This window comes from Hipposideros armiger, unplaced genomic scaffold (genome assembly GCF_001890085.2).
Source record: "Hipposideros armiger isolate ML-2016 unplaced genomic scaffold, ASM189008v1 scaffold_67, whole genome shotgun sequence".
NCBI lineage: Eukaryota > Metazoa > Chordata > Mammalia > Chiroptera > Hipposideridae > Hipposideros > Hipposideros armiger.
In genome coordinates this window covers 2,280,714-2,303,404 of record NW_017731417.1, presented here as the reverse complement: position 1 = coordinate 2,303,404, position 22,691 = coordinate 2,280,714, and the positions used below count along the sequence as shown (strand labels likewise).

General features: G+C 44.6%; 1 protein-coding gene and 1 long non-coding RNA gene across 7 annotated transcripts in view; one reads left to right on the top strand and one right to left on the bottom strand.

Moving 5' to 3' along the window:
* LOC109382662 (uncharacterized) overlaps nucleotides 1-14,027 on the bottom strand; it is a 19,062-nt gene extending 5,035 nt beyond the window's left edge. The window contains exons 1-5 of the long non-coding RNA XR_002123960.1: nucleotides 13,815-14,027; nucleotides 8,864-9,007; nucleotides 3,846-3,965; nucleotides 3,005-3,093; nucleotides 777-1,101 (exon numbers count right to left, since the gene is read on the bottom strand). This is a non-coding gene — a long non-coding RNA (uncharacterized LOC109382662). The remainder of the gene's footprint in view (nucleotides 1-776; nucleotides 1,102-3,004; nucleotides 3,094-3,845; nucleotides 3,966-8,863; nucleotides 9,008-13,814) is intronic.
* FOXN3 (forkhead box N3) overlaps nucleotides 1-22,691 on the top strand; it is a 383,907-nt gene that overhangs the window by 189,194 nt on the left and 172,022 nt on the right. For all 6 annotated transcript variants that reach the window (XM_019642323.1, XM_019642325.1, XM_019642324.1 and 3 more), the window contains one exon: nucleotides 13,498-13,634. In XM_019642323.1, the coding sequence (XP_019497868.1) occupies nucleotides 13,498-13,634 (137 nt within the window). The remainder of the gene's footprint in view (nucleotides 1-13,497; nucleotides 13,635-22,691) is intronic.

Below are 22,691 nucleotides of genomic sequence, written 5' to 3'. Positions count from 1 at the left end.
CTCCCATGTAAGGATGTACATTACTTAGTATGGTAAACGATCCCCAAATCATTCGTGATTTGACTTGGAAATTTGTGATGGTTTTAATGCATCTAGCTACCTACCTAATGGTATTTGTCACAGGTTCTCATTTTGGTGGTGAGGTTTACAGATTCCTGAGTCCAACTGCATTGCACCTTAGGCAGGTTAGTTCACCTGTCTGAACCTGAATGTTAGTTCACCTATCTGAACCGAATACTACCCACCTCCTGGGTTTGTTGGGAGAATTAAATGGAATAATGCAGGTTTAGCCTAGGAAAGTGCTTGGCACACAGTCAGTTCTCAATGCTAATGGTTGTTACTGCTGTTACTACTCTTATCATCACTACCGCTAAATGTGCGGTTATACCTTGAGTTCCAAGTTGGACTGACATGTAGGCCAGGTGACTCAGCAATATGCGTGTACTGAGTTACCATTTCTTGAGCATAAGATTTCCATGGATAATTAAGGGCTGACTGTGTTTGGAAAGCTTCATGAATCGTGGTGGCATGGCCTGAGAGTGTGGTGGGTGCACATCCCCCGTGTGGCTCTGGACAACACCCCCAGCTCCCCTGTCCCTGTCCTCCCCTGTGGGGAGATAGGAATACCGGCTGCTTACTGAGATCCCGTTCGGGGCTAATGCAGTGATCACAGAGCCTTTTTACACCGTTGAGTGAGACGAACGCACCGTGTAAAGTGTTCGTGAAGCCGGAGGTTCCCCCCGCCCCCCGTGCCTCATAATTAGGTAACTCATAACCTTTGGCAGACTTCCTCTCTGGCAGACCTCTTGTTTGCTATCGTGTCTCCTTGAGTCCTTGTCAGCTATTAATCAACCTGATGAGCTGGTTGAATCCCTTGAAGACTGTTCTTTGTGTTCTGTGTCTCAGGTTGTAGTGAGTTCTCAGGTGAGCTGAGAAGTGTCCAGAAACAGATGTGTTGTTCCAGGTGCTCCTAGGACCCTGGGACAGTCCTCTGGGTCACTGTGCTTGTCGCCCAGGGGAATCCCCATAGTGACCAGAGCTCAGTTGGGACACTGGCATTTCCAGGTGACACACATCACTTTATCACCCAAACTCTGCAATCTGCAGGATAGATTTGCAAATACTAAGATTATTGTCAACTCCCACCTTTCACAGGACCTCATAGGAACACAATTTGTGAGAAAGATGTGATGATGAGATTGAGGACCAGTGTCATTTGCCTTTTCAGTACTCTGAAATGGGCTTCAGGGGGCTAAATGTGAGGCTCAGAAGGGAGGGTTTAGATGCTGTGGTGCCCTGGCTCGAGACAGCTGCTGAGTCAGGTCTCTCGGGCCTTGCGGAGGCTTTCATGTGGCTCCTGGGGTTCGGATCAGCTAGTCTTTTTGGTAGCCTCTGTTCCCTTAAATTTTTCCTCAGTCCTGGTAGCATTAATCACAGGGTTAGTTCATTCTCTGACTCCATCCCCCTTTCCCTCTGCCCCCTCCCCTCTCTTCGTTTGCCTGGAGCTTAATAAGGCCTGTGGTGAGCTCTGGAACGAGCTACCTCTTACTACAGTTTTCTTTGACACATGCGCGCCCCCCCCCCCAGCACATGCTGCCGTGCCCTCTGCTCCTATGGGCTCCGTCCTTGTCTTGGCTAGCATCTACCAGAATTGAAAAAGAAGCCATAACACAATGCCATTTGGTCATTGTCGCTCCTCCCACTCCACTCGGGTCAGGGATGGTTTCAAATTTATCTTTGTAGCAGATGCCACAACATCGGGGGTCCAGGCCGTGCTCAGACACCCTATGCTGTTGGAATACTTGTGCTGGCATGGAGAGGCGCCGTAAAGGCAGTTTCCCCCTCAAAGTGGGCCAGCCGGTTATAGCAAGAGGCTGCGGCACAAAGCTGGGTTGCTAAGCAGGGCCCCCCAGTGGGTGAGTGGGTGACTGGTGCGTCCTATGGCCAATGGCCACTCCCTGCAAAACAAAACCCAACAGCCCTGTGTGTATGTTTTATTGAGAGGGGGGGGGTCTTTATGATTTTTTTTTTTTTAAATAAAAGACCATCACTCCGGCCCAGCACACCCACACCCTAGAACTAATAACTATAACTTTTACCTGGCCAGGTACATTCAGCAACTTTTAGTTATGGAAATAAGATGATCGAATTATATGTGCCAATTAGATAAGATCATATTGGAACATTTAAAAATAGATGAGTAACTACTGACAACCGGAAGATAAAGTGGCACTAGGTGGGCCAGTTGTAATCCAAGCAAGGGTGTCTCTGTTTGTCAGAGCCATGTGTGCCCTTATTACCCTCCATAAAACATTGCGTTAGTTCTCCTTTGCAGCATTTGAATTAGAGGTGCTGGCGAGAGCCAGAGCTGGCGGTCATCTTTCCCCTCCACTTCATACAGTATGTTTATAAAAGTCCTTTTCTGGGCCTTGAACTTTGAAAGTAACTGAGTTTTTATTTCTGATCAAGTAATGAATGGTGAATTTTATCTTCTCTCAGATCTCCTAGCTTTAAGTCAGTTTGCCTTTTGAACTAAAAAAAGCATGAAAAAGGCAGTTCAATGTCTCTGATTCTGCCATGTGTCCTCTTTGTAATTTGTGTATGCAATAATTTTAACTTGAAGACTGTAGGTGATACAAACAACTGTTACTAAAACATTTTCATAAAGGATTATATCCACATTTCGGACAACTTGGTCACATCATTATACATTCCCCTTTCATATCAGGTGACAAATAAAACCTTTTAGTTTTGCATGTCTTTGTTTCTATAATAAAGTTATTGGCAGTTAAATGGTCATGAAGAATTTATCCATAGGTGCATGGGTCCGTGTGTGTGCACGCATGCCTCTGTGTGTGTGTGTGTGTGTGTGTGTGTGTGTGTGTGTGTGTGTGGTTTGCTACCAGGCAGTATTTTGAATTCATTGGAGCAATAGTTCAATTCTTTGAAGTGGTGGAGCATGGCTGGTATTAGAAGGATATAAAACAAGTGTTTTTATACTTACTGTATCCTTTCCCAGTGCTTAACGTTTTTTGACTGTCTCTGTGCTTGCACTCTTTCTCAGCCTGCATAGGTAATACTGTGAGGCTTCAGCTAGGGGAGAATAGAATAGTTAGCCCTTACTTGCTAACGGCCCCCAACAGACAGATTGGTGAAACTAATTTGGGAGAATCCAAGATTTAGTTGGTTAAGAGTGGTGATTTTATAGGTGCCAATTCTTTGACCTTCTGACTTGGAGTATGAGGGTGTGTGTGTGTGTGTGTGTGTGTGTGTGTGTGTGTGTGTGTGTGTATGTGTCCGTCCCTTTTTTTATTAGAACTTACAACTTACCAGTGTAGAGCTTGACAGTGTAAGTAAATACATTTTGGATGTTTTGGTGTTCATTTTATTACTGATCTTAGTGCACTAGCTATTGACTGCCTTTGGCAGTTCAGAAACAATAGAGTACAAACAATAACTCATTTCAACCCAAACAAACACTTACTAGCTCTGCCAGCCTTCGGGAGTTGACATGCTTCAGATTTGCCCCTGCCAACCCGCAATGGAAATCGCATCCATGGGCCGTGGGGGGCATGTGGCAGACATGGGGCTACAGCAAACAGTGAGTGACAGGAGCGATTCTACAAAGCACAAGCGCTGGTAACTGATAAACTGGGCTCCTTTCACATTCCCACCCAACTTCACCATCCCAGAGGTCAGTTTGGTTTTAGGCAAATCTTGGGGCTGTTTGGTTTTATTTAGGTGTTAATGATGGATTCTTCCTGCGTTGATTAAGCCATGCTCGCGCACATGCACACACACAACCTGTCCAAGCCACCACTTGCCTGAAACAGTTCCTTCCCCACCTGTGCCACCTGCGTTCCTGTGCCCCATGTCCATGGATGCTCAGTGAAGGGGGGGTTGTGTTCAGAGACAGCCGAGGCGTGCTTCTGAAAGAGCCTGGGTGCTGCAAAGTCTTCATGTATCTGAATATTGTACAAGTGACATGTTAATCATGATCTCCATCTATATAGTTTTTAGAATACATCTGTAAAATAATAGTGAGACGGCTGCAGGAGTGGAGGCGATTTCCATGTCTGATATTCAGAGGACCCATTGTTAGTGAGTTTGAAGTCTTCCTTGGCTGTGATGATCAAGTGCTCTGTATCCAGCTCCCGATGCCAACAACCTGGGGGCCTGCCCTCCCTGCCTGCAGAGCCCCTCCCCAGAACTGGTGTTAGACTGAGGCGCACCTGGACAGGAAAGAAATTCCTGTCTAGACTGGGGTGTGACTTCTCTTTTCCATCCCTCTTACTTTTGGAGACAAAAGGGGTTCCCCCTTCAACCCCCCCCCAAAAACCACCCCCCCCAAAACTATAAGAGAGCAAAGTGGGGCATTTAAAACACTGCAAACATTTGTTAGGGAGACCCAAGTGTCCAACGTGACTTCTTTCTAAATCTCTTTTGAAGTAATTGTCTATTTCGTTATGGGAAAATGAACATTGGTGTATCTAGAAAAACATTCTTTGTAATCAGATTTGGTTTTTTCTCCCTCTCCTCATTTTTTCATGTACTTGACTAGTTCCTCACGTCATTCTCTTACTATTTTAAAATTTGAAAATTCCCCCTGATGTCTTTAGACTATAAATTACAGAACTTTAGGACCAAAGGGGCCTTTAAGGAATCACTCCCCCACTAAGTATTTTGTTGTGGCGTGATGTCATGGTCATTCATCAGAATAACTTTTTATTGTTCTGTTTGTTCCCCCCTCAATACCACCCAGCTCCTCTTGTGACTTGACAGAGAGGAGAGTTAAATTAATTACCTGCCCTTTAGATGCTGGGTACGGTGCTAGGTGCATTCTGTGCATTATCACATTTAAGTCTAACATGACGTGGAGATGATAGTATTATATACAGGCGAAGACACTGCCAGTCTGAGGGGATGTGTGGTTTCTTTCTGGTAACAGCAGGGCAGCAGCGTAGACAGGAACCATCCAGATCAATCCCTTTGCTGCTTTTGGAGCACCTGTGAGGCTGTGTTCAGGCATGCGCCCTGGGAAGGGCCTGACATTGCTTCTGGCCCCTCCCACCCTCATGAAAGGCCAGCATGAACCTAAGGGTGTGAGACTATACAGGGGGTTAGGGGGAAGGTAAGACGGAGGTGAGCACAGTCTCTAGGAGGCAGTGTATTCCCGCGGGATAGGCCCAGGTGGAGGCTGGAGGCTGCCCAGAGCAGGGCTGTGGGCGCTGAGTGGGCCCACAGGAGGAGCCAGCCTAAACATGTGCGCGCGCATGTGCATGTGTGTGTGCTTGCACACGCATGTGCAATTTTAATGCCTTCCTCCCCACAGCTCCCCACTCATCTTTTCCCTCCTCTCTTGTCCTATAGCCTTTGGCCAGCTTCTGTGGTCACTTATAGTTGTTTATTGTTTGTCTTCCTCTGGAGGTTCTCTGCATCCTAAAAAATGGCCCCATCCTTTGTGTCATGGTGACCTGCCTAGCACTCTGTTGGCTCTCTACAAGTGTTGTTAAATGAGTTGCTTCAAAATGAAGCCCAAGTGGCCTTCCCTTAGGCCATGGAGTTTGAGTGGGTTTTTGACCTGTTATAGTTGGGATACTGGCCTTGTCTGGGGGCTGACAATGAGTTTTGTGGGGATGGGAGAACCTGGGGCCCTGAGAGTATCAGCTGTGGGCTGCCCCTCCAGAGCCCCACTCCCGCCCCTCCCCCCAGCTGGCCTTCTGTCTTTCTCCTTTGTGCCAGCTTGGCCCAGAGCAGCCTGAGCAGGAGCCAGTGCACAGTAGAGGAGGAGCCAGCAGCGGGGAGGGGGGCACTCTTGTGGGGGGAGCAGAAACAAGGCAACACCAGCATGTGGGGGGCTACAGCAGGGCGCCCCAGGGAACTAGCTAAGTATCCACAGTGAAACAAGCCTAGGCTGTTCCCTGGAGAAGGCTTCAAGCAGGCCTTCCAGATCTTGGATAAACCTGTGTATTAGCTAGAAAGGCAACTTGAAAATTGACAACTGGGACCACCTGCCTGTAAAGTTACGCATGTCTTTTGGTGCCGAATGAGTGGACCCTTATCAGTTCCAGTTCCCAGGGTGAACCCACGGATCCCCAAGAGAACAGCACAGTGTCCTCAGAGGCCTGTCCCTCTCTTCCAGGGGACCCTTTCTTCTCTCAGGCCAGCTCTTTCTGCCCATCCCAACTTGTGCACCCACCCCAGCTTTATTCCCTAAATTGGCCCTTCTCCCCATCCTGCCTCATGGCAGTGTGGAGGCCAGGGCCTCTCCTTTTAAGGAAGGAGGTGGCAAGTTGTAATCTGTTAAGGGCAGGGGCCACAGGGTCCTGGGAACCCAGGGGCCTTGATGCCAGAAGTGACTCCAAGCAAGGGCTTTTCCTTCCTCAAAAGTCCCTTATCCCTCCTGGCATCACTCAAGTGACCAGGTCTTGCTTTGTTCTGTTTGTATCCTGCCATTTCTACCTCCATCTTAGTGCATCTGATACAAACTGCTTCCTTTAGACCAAGGAAAGTATCCTCATACAATGGGAAAAAAATAGCCAGTGTGGTTCTTTCTTTAGATGAAGTCTGTATCGTTTCACCATTAGAGAAATACCTGTCCCATCAGAGCAGGGCCAATCTGTTTTGGAGCTTAGTGTCAAGGAAAGCTGTCTATTTAACATTTTCATCATCATAATAAGGAAATCAGTATTTGTTGAGCTTTTATCATGTGCCAAGCACAATATTATCTCATTTTATTCTGTGAAGCAGGTATTATTATAACCCTCCCATTTTTATAGATGAGAAAACTAGAGCTCAGAGCAGTTAAGTAACTTGCCCAAGGTCACACAGCTGGGAAATTGAAACAAAGCTTGATCCCAGGTCTCCCTGAGTCCAGTGTCCAGGCCAGCCAACTTGAGGACTACCTTTTGAAGGCTCAATAATGTGCTTCTCGCTGACTTAGCCACGCATCGGTACTGGCCAAGAACAGAAAAAATGGCAGTGTTGGGAAGCTGCGGGAGATGGAGAATTGCAGGACTGTGTATACTAATTAATCTATGGTAACACATTCTCAAAGCATAGAGCTATGAGCCTATGGGATGATTTAGTCTGACCACCTAATGTGCAGATGAGGAGACCGACCCAGAGAGGAAGAGTGCGCTGCACATACACGGTGATTTCAGAGTGCAGTGATGTTAGGCTCAGCTCAGCACATATGTATTCTTATTACTGATGGGTTTACTTATTCCAGCCTGTGTCTGTCCCTCCTACCTCCCCAGGTGCCCCCCCTTTCCTGCCTTGAAGCACTCCCTTCTTAATCCCACAGGATGCAGCTCATCTTTCCTCACCCCTGAAGACCCCTTCCCTGGCCTTTATGTTCTAATAACTCCAGGAGCTCTGAGTCTGAACCCTGGGTTCAAGCGTAGGAACCGCAGGGCAGGGGCCAGTGAACCACGGACTATGGTTTTGTAAACTAAAGTATTACGGGAGCACAGCCGTGTTTCCTCGTTCACGTCTGTGGTTGCTTGCGTGCTAGAATGGCAGAGCTGAGCAGTTGCAGCAGAGACCGTATGGCCCACAGTCTAAAATATTTACTCGGACCCTTTAAGGAGAAGTTCACCAACTGCTTCTGTGGAACAACCAATTGATACTGAACCTGTGAAGCCAGATCACCTCAGGTCACCTCTGTACATTCATGAGCTTTCGCTATGAAGGTTGGGGTCACTGAGAGAAGAGAGGTGGCATACGTCCAGCAAGTTCTTTCAAGTTCCTTAATCAGTAGTTCTTGGTACATGAACGTCTCGAAGGTTACGTGTTCCAGTGAGCACTGGATTTGACTCTTATCACAGCCTCTGACTTAGTTCGTTCAAACCAAACCATGACTTTTTCCTTTTTCTTTACCTGCCACTTCTCATCTATTGCTGGGTCCAATGGGTTCTCCAAAATACATCCCTAAGCTGTCCTTTTCCATCTGTACTACTGCCACCTGGTCGCCTTGGGCCTGCATTATGGCATCAGCTCGTAACAGATCTTTGTAGGTCCTCATCCCCTCATCCCACTTCCAACCCATTTATTCTTTTTTTTTTTTTAGAAATTTTATTGGGGAACAGTGTGTTTTTTTCCAGGACCCATCAGCTCCAAGTCAAGTAGTTGTCTTCAGTCTAGTTGTGGAGGGCGCAGCTCCTTGGCCCATTGGGAATCGAACCGGCAACCTTGGTGTCATGAGCACTGCACTCAAACCACCTGAGCTAACTGGCCGCCCAACAACCCATTTATTCTTTACACAGGGGCAGGTTCCTTTCTTCTAACTCATCGCTCTCTTTATTTTCTGCATAGACGGCATTACAGTCTGTCATATTTTTTTCTTATTTACCGCCTTCTTAACCCTTTGTATTGTTTTGTACACACTAATGTATCCTGCACAGTGCCTGGCATGCACTGGGTACCATAAGGGTGAGGGGACGGATGAGGGTGGCCAGCTCCCGCCCCATTTTGATACGGGTCCTGCCTCATTATCCCCCTTCCCAAGGCATGGCCCTTCCCCCACATTGCGTATCCTCCATTACTGCTGGAAGTGGGCTTTTTCCCTCAGAAGCGATGAGAAGGGGAAAAAAAGAAAAGGAAACCATTGTCCTAGACCAGTGTTGACCACCCTGGACGCAGATTCCTAGTAAGAGGTGCACGTGAACCTTGTAATCCAGTATATACCTATATACATGTATACACACAGACACGCTTCATAAAATATCACTTGCTGCAGGTGTTTTCTAGTCTATTCTGTTTGGTTCTATTTTGTTCCCTTAAAACAATGCTGGTTGTGGCCCATTACACTGATTTCATGGCCCATTCAGTTTGTAAACAATGTTGAAAATACGGTACTCACCCTCAGGAACTCACAACCTGGCAAAGAGACCCAGAACAAAGATGACGTCAGACAAGCTGACAGATGCTGCTGCGTGGGGTCCACAGAGCGGTGGGGATGTGAGAGAGAGTCGTGAGCTGCCGCGGGCGGCCCCTGGGTCTCGACCTCTCCGGAGGAAAAAAATGTTAGTTTTAGTGGTTAGATTTAAGATTTAATTTAGCTGTATTCTTGTCTCTCTCTTTTCTTTCACTTTTCTCACTAATCAGTTCTTTCTACAATATAGGCTCTTCTTGCATTTTCTTTCCCCTCTTATGTACTGATTTATTTTATTATTTTTGTTTTTAGTTTTTATTGCTAACAGGGAGTTGTCAATTATTCCCCAGATGCTTTTTTTTTTTTTTTAAGATTTTTATTGGGGAATTGCGGGGATGGGAACAGTGCTGGGGAATTGGGGAAGGGGAACAGACAAGTTGCTGTCCTTTTGTTCTTCAGTCTAGTTGTGGAGGATGTTGCTTCACTGGCCCAAGTTGGCACCATCATTGCGCTCTTCCCTGGCGAGGCAGATGAGTCGCCGGCTTCTGGACGGCCGCTCACTGCGGCTCCTGGCCGCTCACGCTGGCTGCTGGCTACACACGGTAGCCCATGGCAACCCACTGCCACAGGGGCTGCAGCCTCTGCCGTTGCCAGCGACTCATGGCAGCCCAGCTCCAGGTTGCGCTGTTGTTCAGCATCTTAGCTGTAGAGGGCAGTGTCACTGGCCCTCATATGTGGGATCCGAACTGGGGTCCTCTGGCGTCCCAAGTCAGCTCTTAACCATCGTGCCACTCGGCCGACCCCCCCAGATGCTTTTTAATTAAAAAAATAAAAATAAGAAAGCTTGGCCTACTCCATATCTTTTTGGTCGTTTTCCCTCTGTACATTTCACATTAGTTTTTACAAACTGTGTGTGTGTGTGTGTGTGTGTGTGTGTGTGAGAGAGAGAGAGAGAGAGAGAGAGAGAGGGAGAGATCATTCATAGGAACATTTTCAATCTTCAAAATACATATTTTTAAGATAAAATATTTTGAACACGAAAATGTATCTATGAAGGAAGATCTTTTTTTTAATTTTGAATTCCTTAATATTTAATGGTACATGGCCCTCACAGTTACTATGGGGAAAAAAAAGCATATTCTTTAGATAAGATGTAGATTTTTATTTTATTTTATTTTATTTTATTTTTTTTTAGCTGAGCCATCCTGCCACCTGTTGGCAGCTCAGCTCGGGCAGGGCATCGAACCGCTGTTGCTCAGAGCTCGCACTCTTGAGTGAGCTCTTAACCAACTGAACCACTTGGCCGGCCCTAGATATTTTTAAGAGCGCTGATTCTCAAACATATTACACAAGTATAATTAAATTACACCCTTCTCTCCCCTAGTTAGGGGCATTAAATGCCCCTGGCCTAAGAAAGGTAAGCATTCTCTCCTCTGTGTATTTCCATTTAAAAGTTTTCAAGTCAACCTTTTTTACTATTCTCAATTGTTACTTGAAACCAAGGAGAAAGCTTGCAAATAAGACACATTGCCAGCCTCTCTCACACTCTTCTCAAGCTCTCTATTGTCCAATCATTGGCGGGATTAAAGTGATTGACAGTGACATGGGTGGGTCCCGAAGATACTTTTTTGGTTACTTTTTGCTCATTGGAAACTGTAATATGAGATATTGAAGTTAGTGTCTGGTCTGTAAAAACCTACCAGCATTTTCAGACCCCTCTTACTGTAACATGCAGGGCTGATCACAGTGGGAACCATTATGAGCCAAAGCCCAGGCAGATGCCTGCTGTGAATGAGAATTGTGAATCTGCGCTGACCATGTTTGCAGTTAAACCTCATCATGATGACCATGCAAAGATCTGGGCAAAAGAAAACTTCTAGCAGCTGGCTTGTCGTGACTCAGAATTGGCTTTCTGAGCAAGGGAGACGTTATAGTAGAGAGGACATGGAGTGAGGGGTGTATAGAAGGCAGACGGGGGGCGGTGGTGGAAGTAAAGAGGGGGATCTGAGAACGCAGAAAAGCTCCTCAAAGTGCATCTGCTAAGCCAGGACCAACAGCCCACCAATAGACTATTACTTTACTCCCGGCTTGCCACATCAGCTCGCTGAAGGCCCCTCTCAGTGGCACTGTTGGAATTTGTTGCTTATTTATGATGGATGGCCTTGGGAAAATCAGATTTGATTTAACGAAAGGCATTGTGTACCCAGCTTTGCTCCCCTTCTTCTAGCAGAAAGGCAATGTTCGTGGCACCGTCTGCCATTTATCAAGTACCTGTAGATGCTGCCACATCATGCCATCGTGGGGCCTGGCACCAGTCTCTAAGGGGGGGGGTCTTTATTGTGCCAATGAGCAAGCCAAGATTTTCTGTGGGACTGAGATTTGCCCAGGGCCACACAGGAAATGAAGAAATGTCTGGCTCCAGACCTGTTTACTGTAACTCCTCCGGCCTTTCTCACCTAGATCAGTTGTCTTGTGAAATGCCCCTTCCCCCACCCAAGCCTGCAGGTTTTTCCATTTAGTTTGTACATAGTATTGTAATATAATAAACAAGCTACTTAGGTCAGCGTTAGGAGAAACCAGTCTTGGCCTATTGTTATGTCCCTGAGCGGGTCAATTGTCCATTTCTTTGTCGTGTTCTTATTCCCTGTAAGATTAACTGGCCTTACCCCCAAATACCACCTCGATGAAAACAAAAGCCATTTAGGTTCCCAGGACTGAGATAATCTGAGATAATCTCTTTGCAGAAATGTTTGGGTTGCATGTGGGCCCTGGTCGGCCAGGTAGCTGTTTTGGGGCCTTTGTGTTCTAGTCACAGGGCTCCACAGCGAGCTTTGATGCAGTCAGGCCAGGACCCCCATTGCTGAGGAGCTACCTACAGGCTTCTGTGGGCTTTTGTGCTTTGTTTCCCATTATCTGAATTTGGCAGCTCTGGTCTACCCCCTGCTCCCCCATCCTTCTCCACCCCTTAGCTTCTGAAAAGCATGCTGAGTGGTTCTGAGAGTCCATGGCGGATCATTTGGTGGCTTGCCTGATTTGCTCAGAATGTCTCATCAGTTCCCCTGAACTAATGTGGGCTTGAAAATGGACACGTGAAAGGAAAGGCCATATATGGATGTTGAATTTTCCATAGTTGAAATCTTTCTTATCTTTAAACAGTGGGATGATTAAACTGGGAACTTTGATGTTTAGCTAAGGCAGGTCAGCCTGAATGGGACCTGTGTTTGGGGTCAGGCCTGCACCTCGGGGTGGGTAACTGAGGCCATAGTGGCTCCAGCCCCCTGACCTTGGCTTTGAGCAGTTCCCTGTTCTCAGTGCACCAGGAAGAGTTAATGCCAGTTCCACTGCTTGCTGACGTTGTTGATAGTAAAGAATTTTAATGCGTTCCGTGAATAAGTTTGTAAGTAAATGATTTGGTGAACGGATGACCGAAATACCCATTTTAAAAAGCTTCTTTAAAGATTTGAGGAATCTCTTATTTTTAGTTCTCCTCCTCAGAGATTTTTTTGGGCCTTCTCCCCGTAACAGTGAAGCAATTTTCTTGTTTGCTTTCTAAATCTTCCTGTAGTACAATGGTTCTGAAAATAAGAGTCTGTTGGCTGGAAGCATGGGATGGGCCTGGGTTTATGTAATTTGACTTCTTTTCTCTCCAAATTGGTAAATATTTACAAAGGACCTTATCAAACTGCTTGGGTACATTTGGTCGCTTGAAAGCACTTGGAACACTGACTGCCCATCTGCCTGCTGCCAGTTCCAGTGGGTCTCACAGGAAGGACTTTATTTTTTATATATATATATATAAATAAATAAATATATATATATATATATATATATATATATGATTTTAATAAAATCCTGTCCATAGATCAAAGCTTCCCACTGAAAGTGGGCCTCAGCAAGTCTCCCTTTTTCCATGGAACCAGTTTTATAAAATTTGCATTTTAAAGTTTGACTTCTAAAGATTTGACTCTTTTAGCCCTGGAGCAGAGTATTCTGAACTGAGGAATCCAAAAAATAAATACTGGATCCTGGCTTAGGTTTACCACTGCTGCCTGAGTTCTTTTGTTTCTTGGGGGAGGCAATTACAGAATTCCACTTGAAGCTTAAATGTCGTACTTTTGTGAGTAAGTAGGAAAAAAGAAGAGGATTACTTTTCTGTTTTTGTAAAGTAGCACCAATGTAATATGGTTTAAAAACGGAACTCTTGGGGTTTTTAAATCGGAGATGGAGTTTGGAGGGTATCAGCCTACGTTTTCTTTCCGTGTTTGAAATCAGAGAAATTTAAACTAATTTTTCAAAGTTTAAACATGTTTTTCAAAGTTGACACTGAAAAATATTAAAGGAATCTACGTTTTTTGGTCATTGGGATGTGGAAATTACAATATTATTGTATTAATAGTAGCATCACCTGGTAATAACATGTTCATTTCGTCTGTCACACTTAAAGATGAGTAAGACTCTATTGTCAGAGTACAATATTACAATGTTTAAGGCTGGCAAACAGTTAACAAATATGTGAGAGACTTTTAACAATAAGTAACTGTAAAAACAGCTATGTATCTACTTAATGCAAAATACGTAAAGTTTCTGTATTAATCACTTTTGTATTTTGATTTTCTTTGCAGAGTATTGGGAAAGGGTCCTTGTGGTGCATAGACCCAGAGTATAGACAAAATCTAATTCAGGCTTTGAAAAAGACACCTTATCACCCATACCCACACGTGTTCAATACACCTCCCGCCTCTCCTCAGGCATATCAAAGGTAAGCAGTTCAGACTTATTTATATTTTTTTTGTCTACTAACGTTGCCTTCTTTTGACACAGTTGGGCACTGAAACGTGTGGATTAGACTGTATGATTTTAAAAATAGCTGTAGATAAATGAGAAAGAAATGAAGTGTTAATGAAGGTATATCCGTTGTTGTATTTCTTGCAAACCTTACCGCTTTTGCTGCTTGGGAGGAATATGGTTCCAGAAGCCTTCATGGCGGGTGAAATATTGTCTTCTTGGGTAGAAACATCTACAAAGAGAAGTTGTCAGCTTTAACCTCTCAGTGTGTCACAACTTGTTGGAATACAGGTAACAGGAATGAGTCCAGGAAGCGATTCCATCTCCCTGTGGTCCGACCAAGAGCGACTACAGGTGTTCACTGAAGGGCTCACCCAGTTGTTGTCATTCTGGTCTCCAGGTAGCCGGTGCTCCTGAGTGATCATTTTGTTGTGGTTACTTGGTGTTTGGCTCTGTTAAGAGAACGGGAGAACAATGGAAACACTTATTCTCCCTCACACTCCCAACGCCCATTTGTTTTGAGGGAGGGAGGTCATGGCTGCCATTTTTACAAAGATATGATTGGAGGGGAGGATATGTAGCTTGTCCTTTTTGGGGAAAAAAAGCATTGTTAATGTTGGAGTCAAAAAAGAAAACACAAAAATAGCCACAGAACACAGAACCCAATTTTGAAATTGATTTTATCTTACATCGTGCTTGGCTTTGACATCTATCTCTCAATCCTGCAAAAAATAGATATGTCTTTAATGTATAGAAATTTTTCTGTTGTAACCACCCAGTTAAGAGAAATTATCCTTGGGCAACAAGTTTATGTCAGTGAGGAATAGCATGCATTCATAGACTTCAGCAGTTTTATAGCCCACTGCTTTGCCGATTCTTCCTTTAGTCTTGTGTTCTGCAGAAAGGAGCACAGAGTGATCCTCTGAAATAGCATTAGTGAAGTTCTTGTGCATCTCAGTTGAGAAGCATTCCATCACAGGCCCTAGACAATCAGTCTTCAGCAAGAGACGGGAGGAACAGCTGGGCTCTCTGAGAAGACTGCTGTACGTCTGCCTTTGCTAGGCGATTAGCGTGATGGTAGCCATAGAAACTGGAGCGTCTCCATAGTAACGCGTAGCTGAGACAGGTGCAGTTACATCACAAGGCTGTTTGTTGCCTGGCAAAAGGACAGGCCATTAGTACTTAGATGTACGCTGTTGCCTTAGAAACAAATAACCCTACATAGCAACTACAGTTGGTTTGAAAGATGGGGAGGGGGGAAAAAGGTTGTAGCAGTTTTTGTCTATGTTCATAAAAATCAGTGGAAGCATACTTTATTGGAAACGACAACTTGAGGTCATATAGCTGTAGGAGATAAAATGGGATTTTCCAAAGCAGCCCAGCCAACGGTGTAGGAATGCCCAGAAGGACAGAGCCATATGCTTGGTTTTCTTCTTGTGGCTGTAGCCACTCTTGCAATGGAAGGGAACTAGGGCTGCAGTGGAGACTTGCTGATAGACAAGGTTGGTGGGGGAGTGGATGACACAAGTTATTGGAATATTTTCCAGAGTCACTGGTTCCTTGGTCATTTTACTCCCCCTCCCCTCCAGACCCCACAGAAAATCCTTTACTTTTCTCATCAGCCAGCTTGTACCTCGGAAGCATTTCATATCCTTTTGCTTCTAAGAAGTCAAGAACGTAAGTGTATAAGCTGGGTCATATCAGTGGTTCATTTAGACCAGTATTTTGTTGCCAAGTGTGACCCCAAGGGAAACGCAGTAATTATTTAATAATTTGAAGGATTAGAGCGGAGCTCTGGGGGTTGCAGGAAGAATGCACGCTCCAGCAAGAGGCTGTCTGAGCTGGCCTAAGCTTAATGACTTCATTTGATTTTTTAAATATAGGCATAAAAATACAGATGAACCAGAGCTTTTGTAGTGAAAATAATTTCCAAACGAGTACTTCTGCTCCTGTACTGTCACCTCCTGTTCCTTTTCTCCCAGGTGACTGAGGGAAAAAAAGGTTTCTGTGTTGACCCATGCGGGTTGCTTGGATTCTACCTCTAGAGAGGTCACTGGATATGGAGTGAGATGACATATCAGATTCTATCATGCCTCTTCCATGTCTTAACTCTGTGAGAACAAGTCAGTTTGTCTTTCCTAGGGACTGTCATCCTTCCATCTGAAAGCTAAAAGTACTAAATACTGGATGATTGTACCATATTTGCACAGGTTATAGTGGTGTGATATTCTGCTCCCATTCTGAGCTATTGGGCCACTTGTTGACACGACTTAGGGAAGATGATGCAAGTGGGACAAAACGAGTCATGAAATAGGGACCAAACATGCTGACTTGACATTCTCTGGCTGGGTCCCCTGTGATGCAGGGCATCACCTGTCGGCTCCTTGCAGGATTGCTGTGCGGGGCACCTCGGACGCGCATGGCGCTCACAGAGCTGGTACTTAGCATCTTGAAGATGGTGATTATCCTGGATGGGTGGTTATTGCTAGTACTTACAGGTGTGCTTGGCAAGGAGCACTCTGAGCCGTGCTGCAGGTGGCTGAAAACTGCAGGGGGAATGAGGCGTCTGAAAACCCTGCCCCCACACTTTGTTCACGTCAAAATAAAACGCTTGGCATTGTGGTGTGTAGACTCGTGCCTCTGGTTTCCTGGATACTCTTTTGGATGTTTGTTAGAATGTTCCCCTGGACCTGCTTCTTTTGATACCCCATTGGTGAACTGTTTTTAATTGAAATGCAGAGCTCAGTGACACTAGCCCTTCATTAGTTTGCTAAAGCTGACACAGCAAAGTATCTGCTGAGTGATTTAAAACAGCAGAAATTCTTTTCCTCCCAGGAGGGGAGAAGTCTAGCCTCCCTGGAGGCTAGAAGTCCAAGATCAAGGCATCAACAGGGTTGGTTCCCTCTGAGGGCTCTCACCCAGCTTTTGGTGATTTGCCGGCATTTTGGGGGCACTACTTGGCTTGTAGAAGCATCACCCTGATCTTCACATGGTGCTTTCCTATGTGCTGTCTGTGTCCAAATTTACCCTTTTTATAAGGACACTGGTCATACTAGGGGCCCATCCAACTCCGCTATGACCTCATTTTAGCTAATGGTATCTCCAGTGACTCTATTTCAAATAAGGTCCCATTCTTAGGTACTAGTGGCCAGGACGATAATATGAATTTGGGAGGGGGACACTGTTTTTTCCATAACAGCTCTTTTCTCAGTAAGACATTTTTGCTGATAAATATGGAAAGAAAAGTAAGAAAGTGTTCAAAAAAACAAAATGTTGGGGCAGTGTCAAAGGGACACAAGAGCCAACCTGAAATCGCTCCCAGTGGCCAAAGCTGGGACAACCTGAGCAGCCAAACAAATAACATTGTATTGGGTTAAAATCCAAAATATTAAATAAGGGCCGGCCGAGTGGCATGTTGGTTAAGAGCTGGCTTGGGACGCCAGAGGACCCCGTTTCAGATCCCACATATGAGGGCCAGTGACACTGCCCTCCACAGCTAAGATGCTGAACAACAGCTCAACCTGGAGCTGGGCTGCCATGAGTTGCTGGCAACGGTATAGGCTGCAGCCCCTGTGGCAGTGGGTTGCCATGGGCTACCGTATGTAGCCAGCAGCCAGCGTGAGCGGCCAGCAGCCGCTGTGAGCAGCCATCCAGAAGCCGGTAACTGATCTGCCTTGCCTGGGAAGAGTGCAGTGATGGTGCCAAATTGGGCCAGTGAAGCAACGTCCTCCACAACTAGACTGAAGAACAAAAGGACAGCAACTTGTCTGTTCCCCTTCCCTCAATTCCCCACCACTGTTCCCATCCCCCCAATTCCCCAATAAAAATCTTAAAACAAAACAACAAAAAACAAAATATTAAATAAATATCTATGAGCTCACACTGATATACATAAACGATTGAATAAATGGGTGTAGAGGCAAATTTCCCCTACAGAAGAATTTCAAATGATTTATGTAGACACACCTCCACTTCAGCAGTTGGAGCTTAATTCTCCACTCCCTGAATGGCTGCACTCAGTGACTTGCTTCCTATGAAAGAGTATGGAAAAGAAAGTGTATAGTGGAAAAACCTGGTAAATACCACCCTGGCCAGGTGATCAAAGCTAAAAGAATGTCATCCACAGTGTGAAGTTGACAGCACGTACCTTGGCTAGGGCATCATGAAATTGACACTTCACCTCTGTCATCTTCCTCCCCCAAATCCATAACTCTAGTCTACACGTGGGTAGAACATCCGACAGTAATTTTTGTCCTCAAGGCAGGGCATTCTACAGAATACCTGGCCAGCACTCCTCGAAGCTGTCAAGGTCATCAGAAACAAGGCAAGTCTGGGAAGCTTACAGAGCAGAGGAGGTTAGGCAGACATGATGGACTGATTGGATAATATGAGATCCTGGATGAGTTCCTGGAACAGAAAAAGGACATTAGGGGAAAAACCAGGCGAAATGTGAATAAACTGTGCAGTTCAGTTAATAGCAATGCACCAACGTTGGTTCCTTAGGTGTGACAAATGTACTAAGTAGTAATGTAAGATGTTAGCATTGGGGAAACTGAGTGACGGATGTATGGGAATGCTTGGTGCTCTCTTTGTAACTTTTATGTTAAAGAAAAAACAGTCCCTAACACAGAGACTAGCTGAGTTTATCGATTTTTATCATTTTTAAATATCCTTGTCATTTTTGGTGTAATGGAAGGTAAAACCACTGAATCGTTGAGCAGTTGCCTGAGCTCCTTGAGCATCTGTCTCTGTCAGCGTTACAGTACCTTGGAAGAGCTGATTGTAAGGGGCGCTTGCTTTTACCTACCTCTCTGTAGTATCTGCTGAGCTGCTAGAAGGGTTTCACTATTTGGCTATTACAGCTCTTGTAACGTTTTTGTTGTGTGAAATGGTGTTCACTTGTGCTTTGTAGTTTCCCCAAGGCCGAGCTCTGGGAACTTGGGCTGACCACACCAAATCAGCGTCCTATAGGATTCTAACCCTTTGCCGGTATAGCCTCAGACTCTGGAAAGAGGAGAGAGGATGTTATATTGGGTCTCTTGGCCATCCCCTTCAGAAAAGTCCTGATACCTGTTTTAATGGTTATCTTACATGGGCCCCTCTTTCCTAGATGTGGAAGTTTTCCTTAAAACGTATGTGTATTTTAATGTTTTTGACATAGATATTGCCAAATTGCCTTCTGATTTTCATACTCTGTTCCAATCTATACTCCCATCAACTTTTTTAGGAAACTCCTGTTTTCTAACCTTTCTCCATGTCTGATGATTAAATAAACAGTTCCCCAGTGGGCCACCTCGAGTTTTGTGATTTTGATAATTTAGAATGGGTCATTTAAGCTTCACAGTATTAGATTAATGCCCTGTAAATAGCAGACAACCTATAACAATGTTTATGACATCAGATTGTTTTCAGAAGTTATAGATATGGATCTTTTGTAATATCTTCTCTGGTATAGGCACCACCAATCTAAAATCAGTTTGCAGAAAAAGACATTTTAATCATCTCTCACCATAGGTGGGAACAGGTTTTATGATGAATCAAGCGGTATGGTTTATAGTTTCCTGGATGATCAGTTTTCAGAGAAGGGAAATTTAATAACATATACCTAATTTGGGAGCCGGAGCAGTTCTGTGCTTCTTTGGTAAATCCAAAGAAATGTCAGCATCTTTTGTTTTAAGATTTTTTTATTGGGGAATCGGGGGAAGGAGAACATTGTTTTTTCCAGGGCCCATCAGCTCCAAGTCAAGTTGTTGTCCTTCAGTCTTAGTTGTGGAGGACACAGCTGAATTCCAAGTCCAGTTGCCGTTTTTCAATCTGGTTGCGGGGGTGCAGCTCACCATTCCATACGGGAGTCGAACTGGCAACCTTGTTGTTAAGAGCACGTGCTCTCACCAACGGAACCATCTGGCTACCCCAGAAATGTCAGCATCTTATAAGCCTCTGGTCTATGTGATTGATGGATTGCCCATGGTTGGGCTTAAGGGTACATAAACCATTTGAGGGGACATTTGTTCCCCAATGTACCTTCCACTTGTTTCAATATCTTCACCCGAAGAATATTTTATATTTTGTGTAAAGCATTGTAGCCTTCATATACAAAGTTAGAAAAGTCCACAAGACTGTTATTTGCTGATCTAGGTCTAAAGATTTATTTCTTGAATGACTTCTAGTTTGCAGAGTCAACATTACAAGAAAGTTTCTGTTGCTCTCACTTTTTTTAATAAAGAAAATACTGACCACTTAAACTTATCATTTAGCTCTTTATGTTTCATTTTGCTTCTTTGGAGCAATTTAATGGGCCACAAAAATATATGGCCTCGCCAAAGATTTGGCCTTTCAGATATTGGGAGTCCTAACGAAAACGACTGATTTTAGTGCTGATTCAGCAGAAGGCTTTCTGTTACCCTGCCTGCTGCCCTGTTCATATGCTTTGAGGTTATTCTTTATGAAATTTTTTTAAATGCCTGTGTAGCAGAGTAATATTGCTAAGGATATAGCCATTATACAGAGTGGTCAGTATATATCAGAATTAATGAAATCATCAGTGATGTCTCACCGGGTAAGCAGGCTGTGGCTGAAGGAGTCAAGTAATGGCCGATGGAGGATTACATGGGGAAGAGTCAGGGAAAGTGAGGTGTTTGAGGAGCTCATCCTTTTAGACAATTAGAAGATTAGAAAATCCTCAGAATGTTAAGCTTGTTAATTCCCCCACTAAAATGCTGAATTTGCACACAGCAAGATTCATTGCTTGGATGGTGTCCAATAATTTTTTTAACTTATAGACATCTTTCATCCCAGTTATTCAAAGCAGTGTGTATTTAATAATAGTTGGCAGAGGAACTGGAAAGCCACAGTACAATCAGTTTTAACTTGCATTGAAGGAGTTTAATTGTGAGATTGTTGTGTCACTGCAAGTTTTCACTCAGTCAAGCATAGAGAAAGAATGACTTAGAGTAGTTGCATTATTATTACACTCCTTATGTTTACTTGTAAGCAACATATTTGATGGAAACCATAAATCGTTTTTTAAATGCTCCTCATGTTCAATACACTTACTCGTGTAACTTTAATTAAAAAGGGTGAAGCATTAGGTATTTTGAAAGTATGCTTAAACTGCAACTTTTTGCTTAGGGCAATTTTTTTAAAGAATGTTAGCTTGAAAAAAATCAATATGAAGTTACATTGTGTTAAATATGTAGAAGGATGTGCGAAATTAATGTGGTAAAATGGATATGGGATTGGATGACAAGATTTTCTAATAATAGTATTTGCAAATGTAAACGTAAATTTGTTAAAAAAAATTGGGAGAGACAGATAATAGAAAAGTCTTAAAATTGTAGGGGGGGGTCACTCATATATAAAAACCAGTTTTTCATTTACAGTGTGCACTTTAAAAATCCATTAGTTGGGGCCAGCCGAGTGGCGCGATGGTTAAGAACTGGCTTGGGACGCCATAGGGCCCCGGTTCGGATCCCACATATGAGGGCCAGTGACACTGCCCTCTACAGCTAAGATGCTGAACAACAGCTCAACCTGGAGCTGGGCTGCCGTGAGGCGACGGTGTAGGCTGCAGCCCCTGTGGCAGTGGGTTGCCATGGGCTACCGTGTGTAGCCAGCAGCCAGCGTGAGCGGCCAGCAGCCAGCATGAGCAGCCAGCAGCCGCAGTGAGCGGCCGTCCAGAAGCCGGCGACTGATGTGCCTCACCCGGGAAGAGCGCAATGATGGTGCCAACTTGGGCCAGTGAAGCAACGTCCTCCACAACTAGACTGAAGAACAAAAGGACAGTAACTTGTCTGTTCCCCTTCCCCCAATTCCCCAGCACTGTTCCCATCCCCCCAATTCCCCAATAAAAACCTTTTAAAAAAAATCCATTAGTTGGAAAAAAAGAATACATTTTAGGAGAAACAATAAAAATCTATTAGTTGACTATAATTTTATTTTCGTATCAAATCATATTATCTATTGACTTCTGTTAAATATTCTGAGTTGGTCTCACAATATTTTTGATCTCAGCATTTTGCCTTCATAGTATGCTGTCCCTTGTACGTTTCATCCTCGTTTAATCCCACATTATTTTACTTAAATGGATAACAGCCCCTGTAATCTTTGAACACTTATAGTAGGCACGTCACAGAAATGTGGGACCCAGTCATCCAATTCTGTCCTGTGTTCACACTCGCCTTGAAAGTTGAATGTTTAAACATCTGGGCTGATTATATCTCTTTTACTCAGGTGCTGAGTGAAACTCATGACGGAGAGAATCCCTCTGAACCCTTGGGGTGCCCTCCAGTCCCTGGGTTGCACTTTAGTAGCAGAAGTGTTAGGATCATTTCAGATCTCCTACTGATAAATTTTTGTTGCTCTGACTCCTGAGATGATGGATGACAAAGAGCTTCTGTGTCCTTGATTCCTGGTTAGAAAGTGAAGTGTTGGTGGACTCGGTAGGAGTCTGGGGTCTTTGCCGATTTGCTTCCTGTTTATTTGCTTTTCCAAAGAGCCAAGGAGGACCTGGCAGTGCCAGATCAGAGCCTCTTCGATGTTTTTAGAGGTGGGGAAATGTCTGCAGGGTGGGGCTGACCTGCATTCTGCCTCAAACCCCTCGCCTTCCCAGAGGGGGAGAAATTAATCTTCCTGTTAGAAATATGAAAGAGCTGTCAAAAATGCACGAAATCAACGATGTACAATGTGATCGTAACAGGCAGAATGTTTTTCTGTTTTGCAGTAGTATAAAATTGGCAAATTTTTCATCATAGCAGAAAATAAAAACCTATTACTTTCTCCCTTTATCGCTTTCTCCAACATCTGGTTACAACTAAATGCTCTGGGTCTTATAGATTAAAAGCAGGGTTGGGGGCCGGCCATGTGGCTCATTGGTTAAGAGTTGGCTTCGGAGCGTGAGCTTCTGAGCAGCAGGGCCGCCAGTTCGGATCCCACATTAGGGCCAGTGACACCACGCCCTCTACAGCTAAGATGGTGAACAACAGCTCAACCTGGAGCCAGGCTGCTGTGAGTCGCCGGCGATGGTATAGGT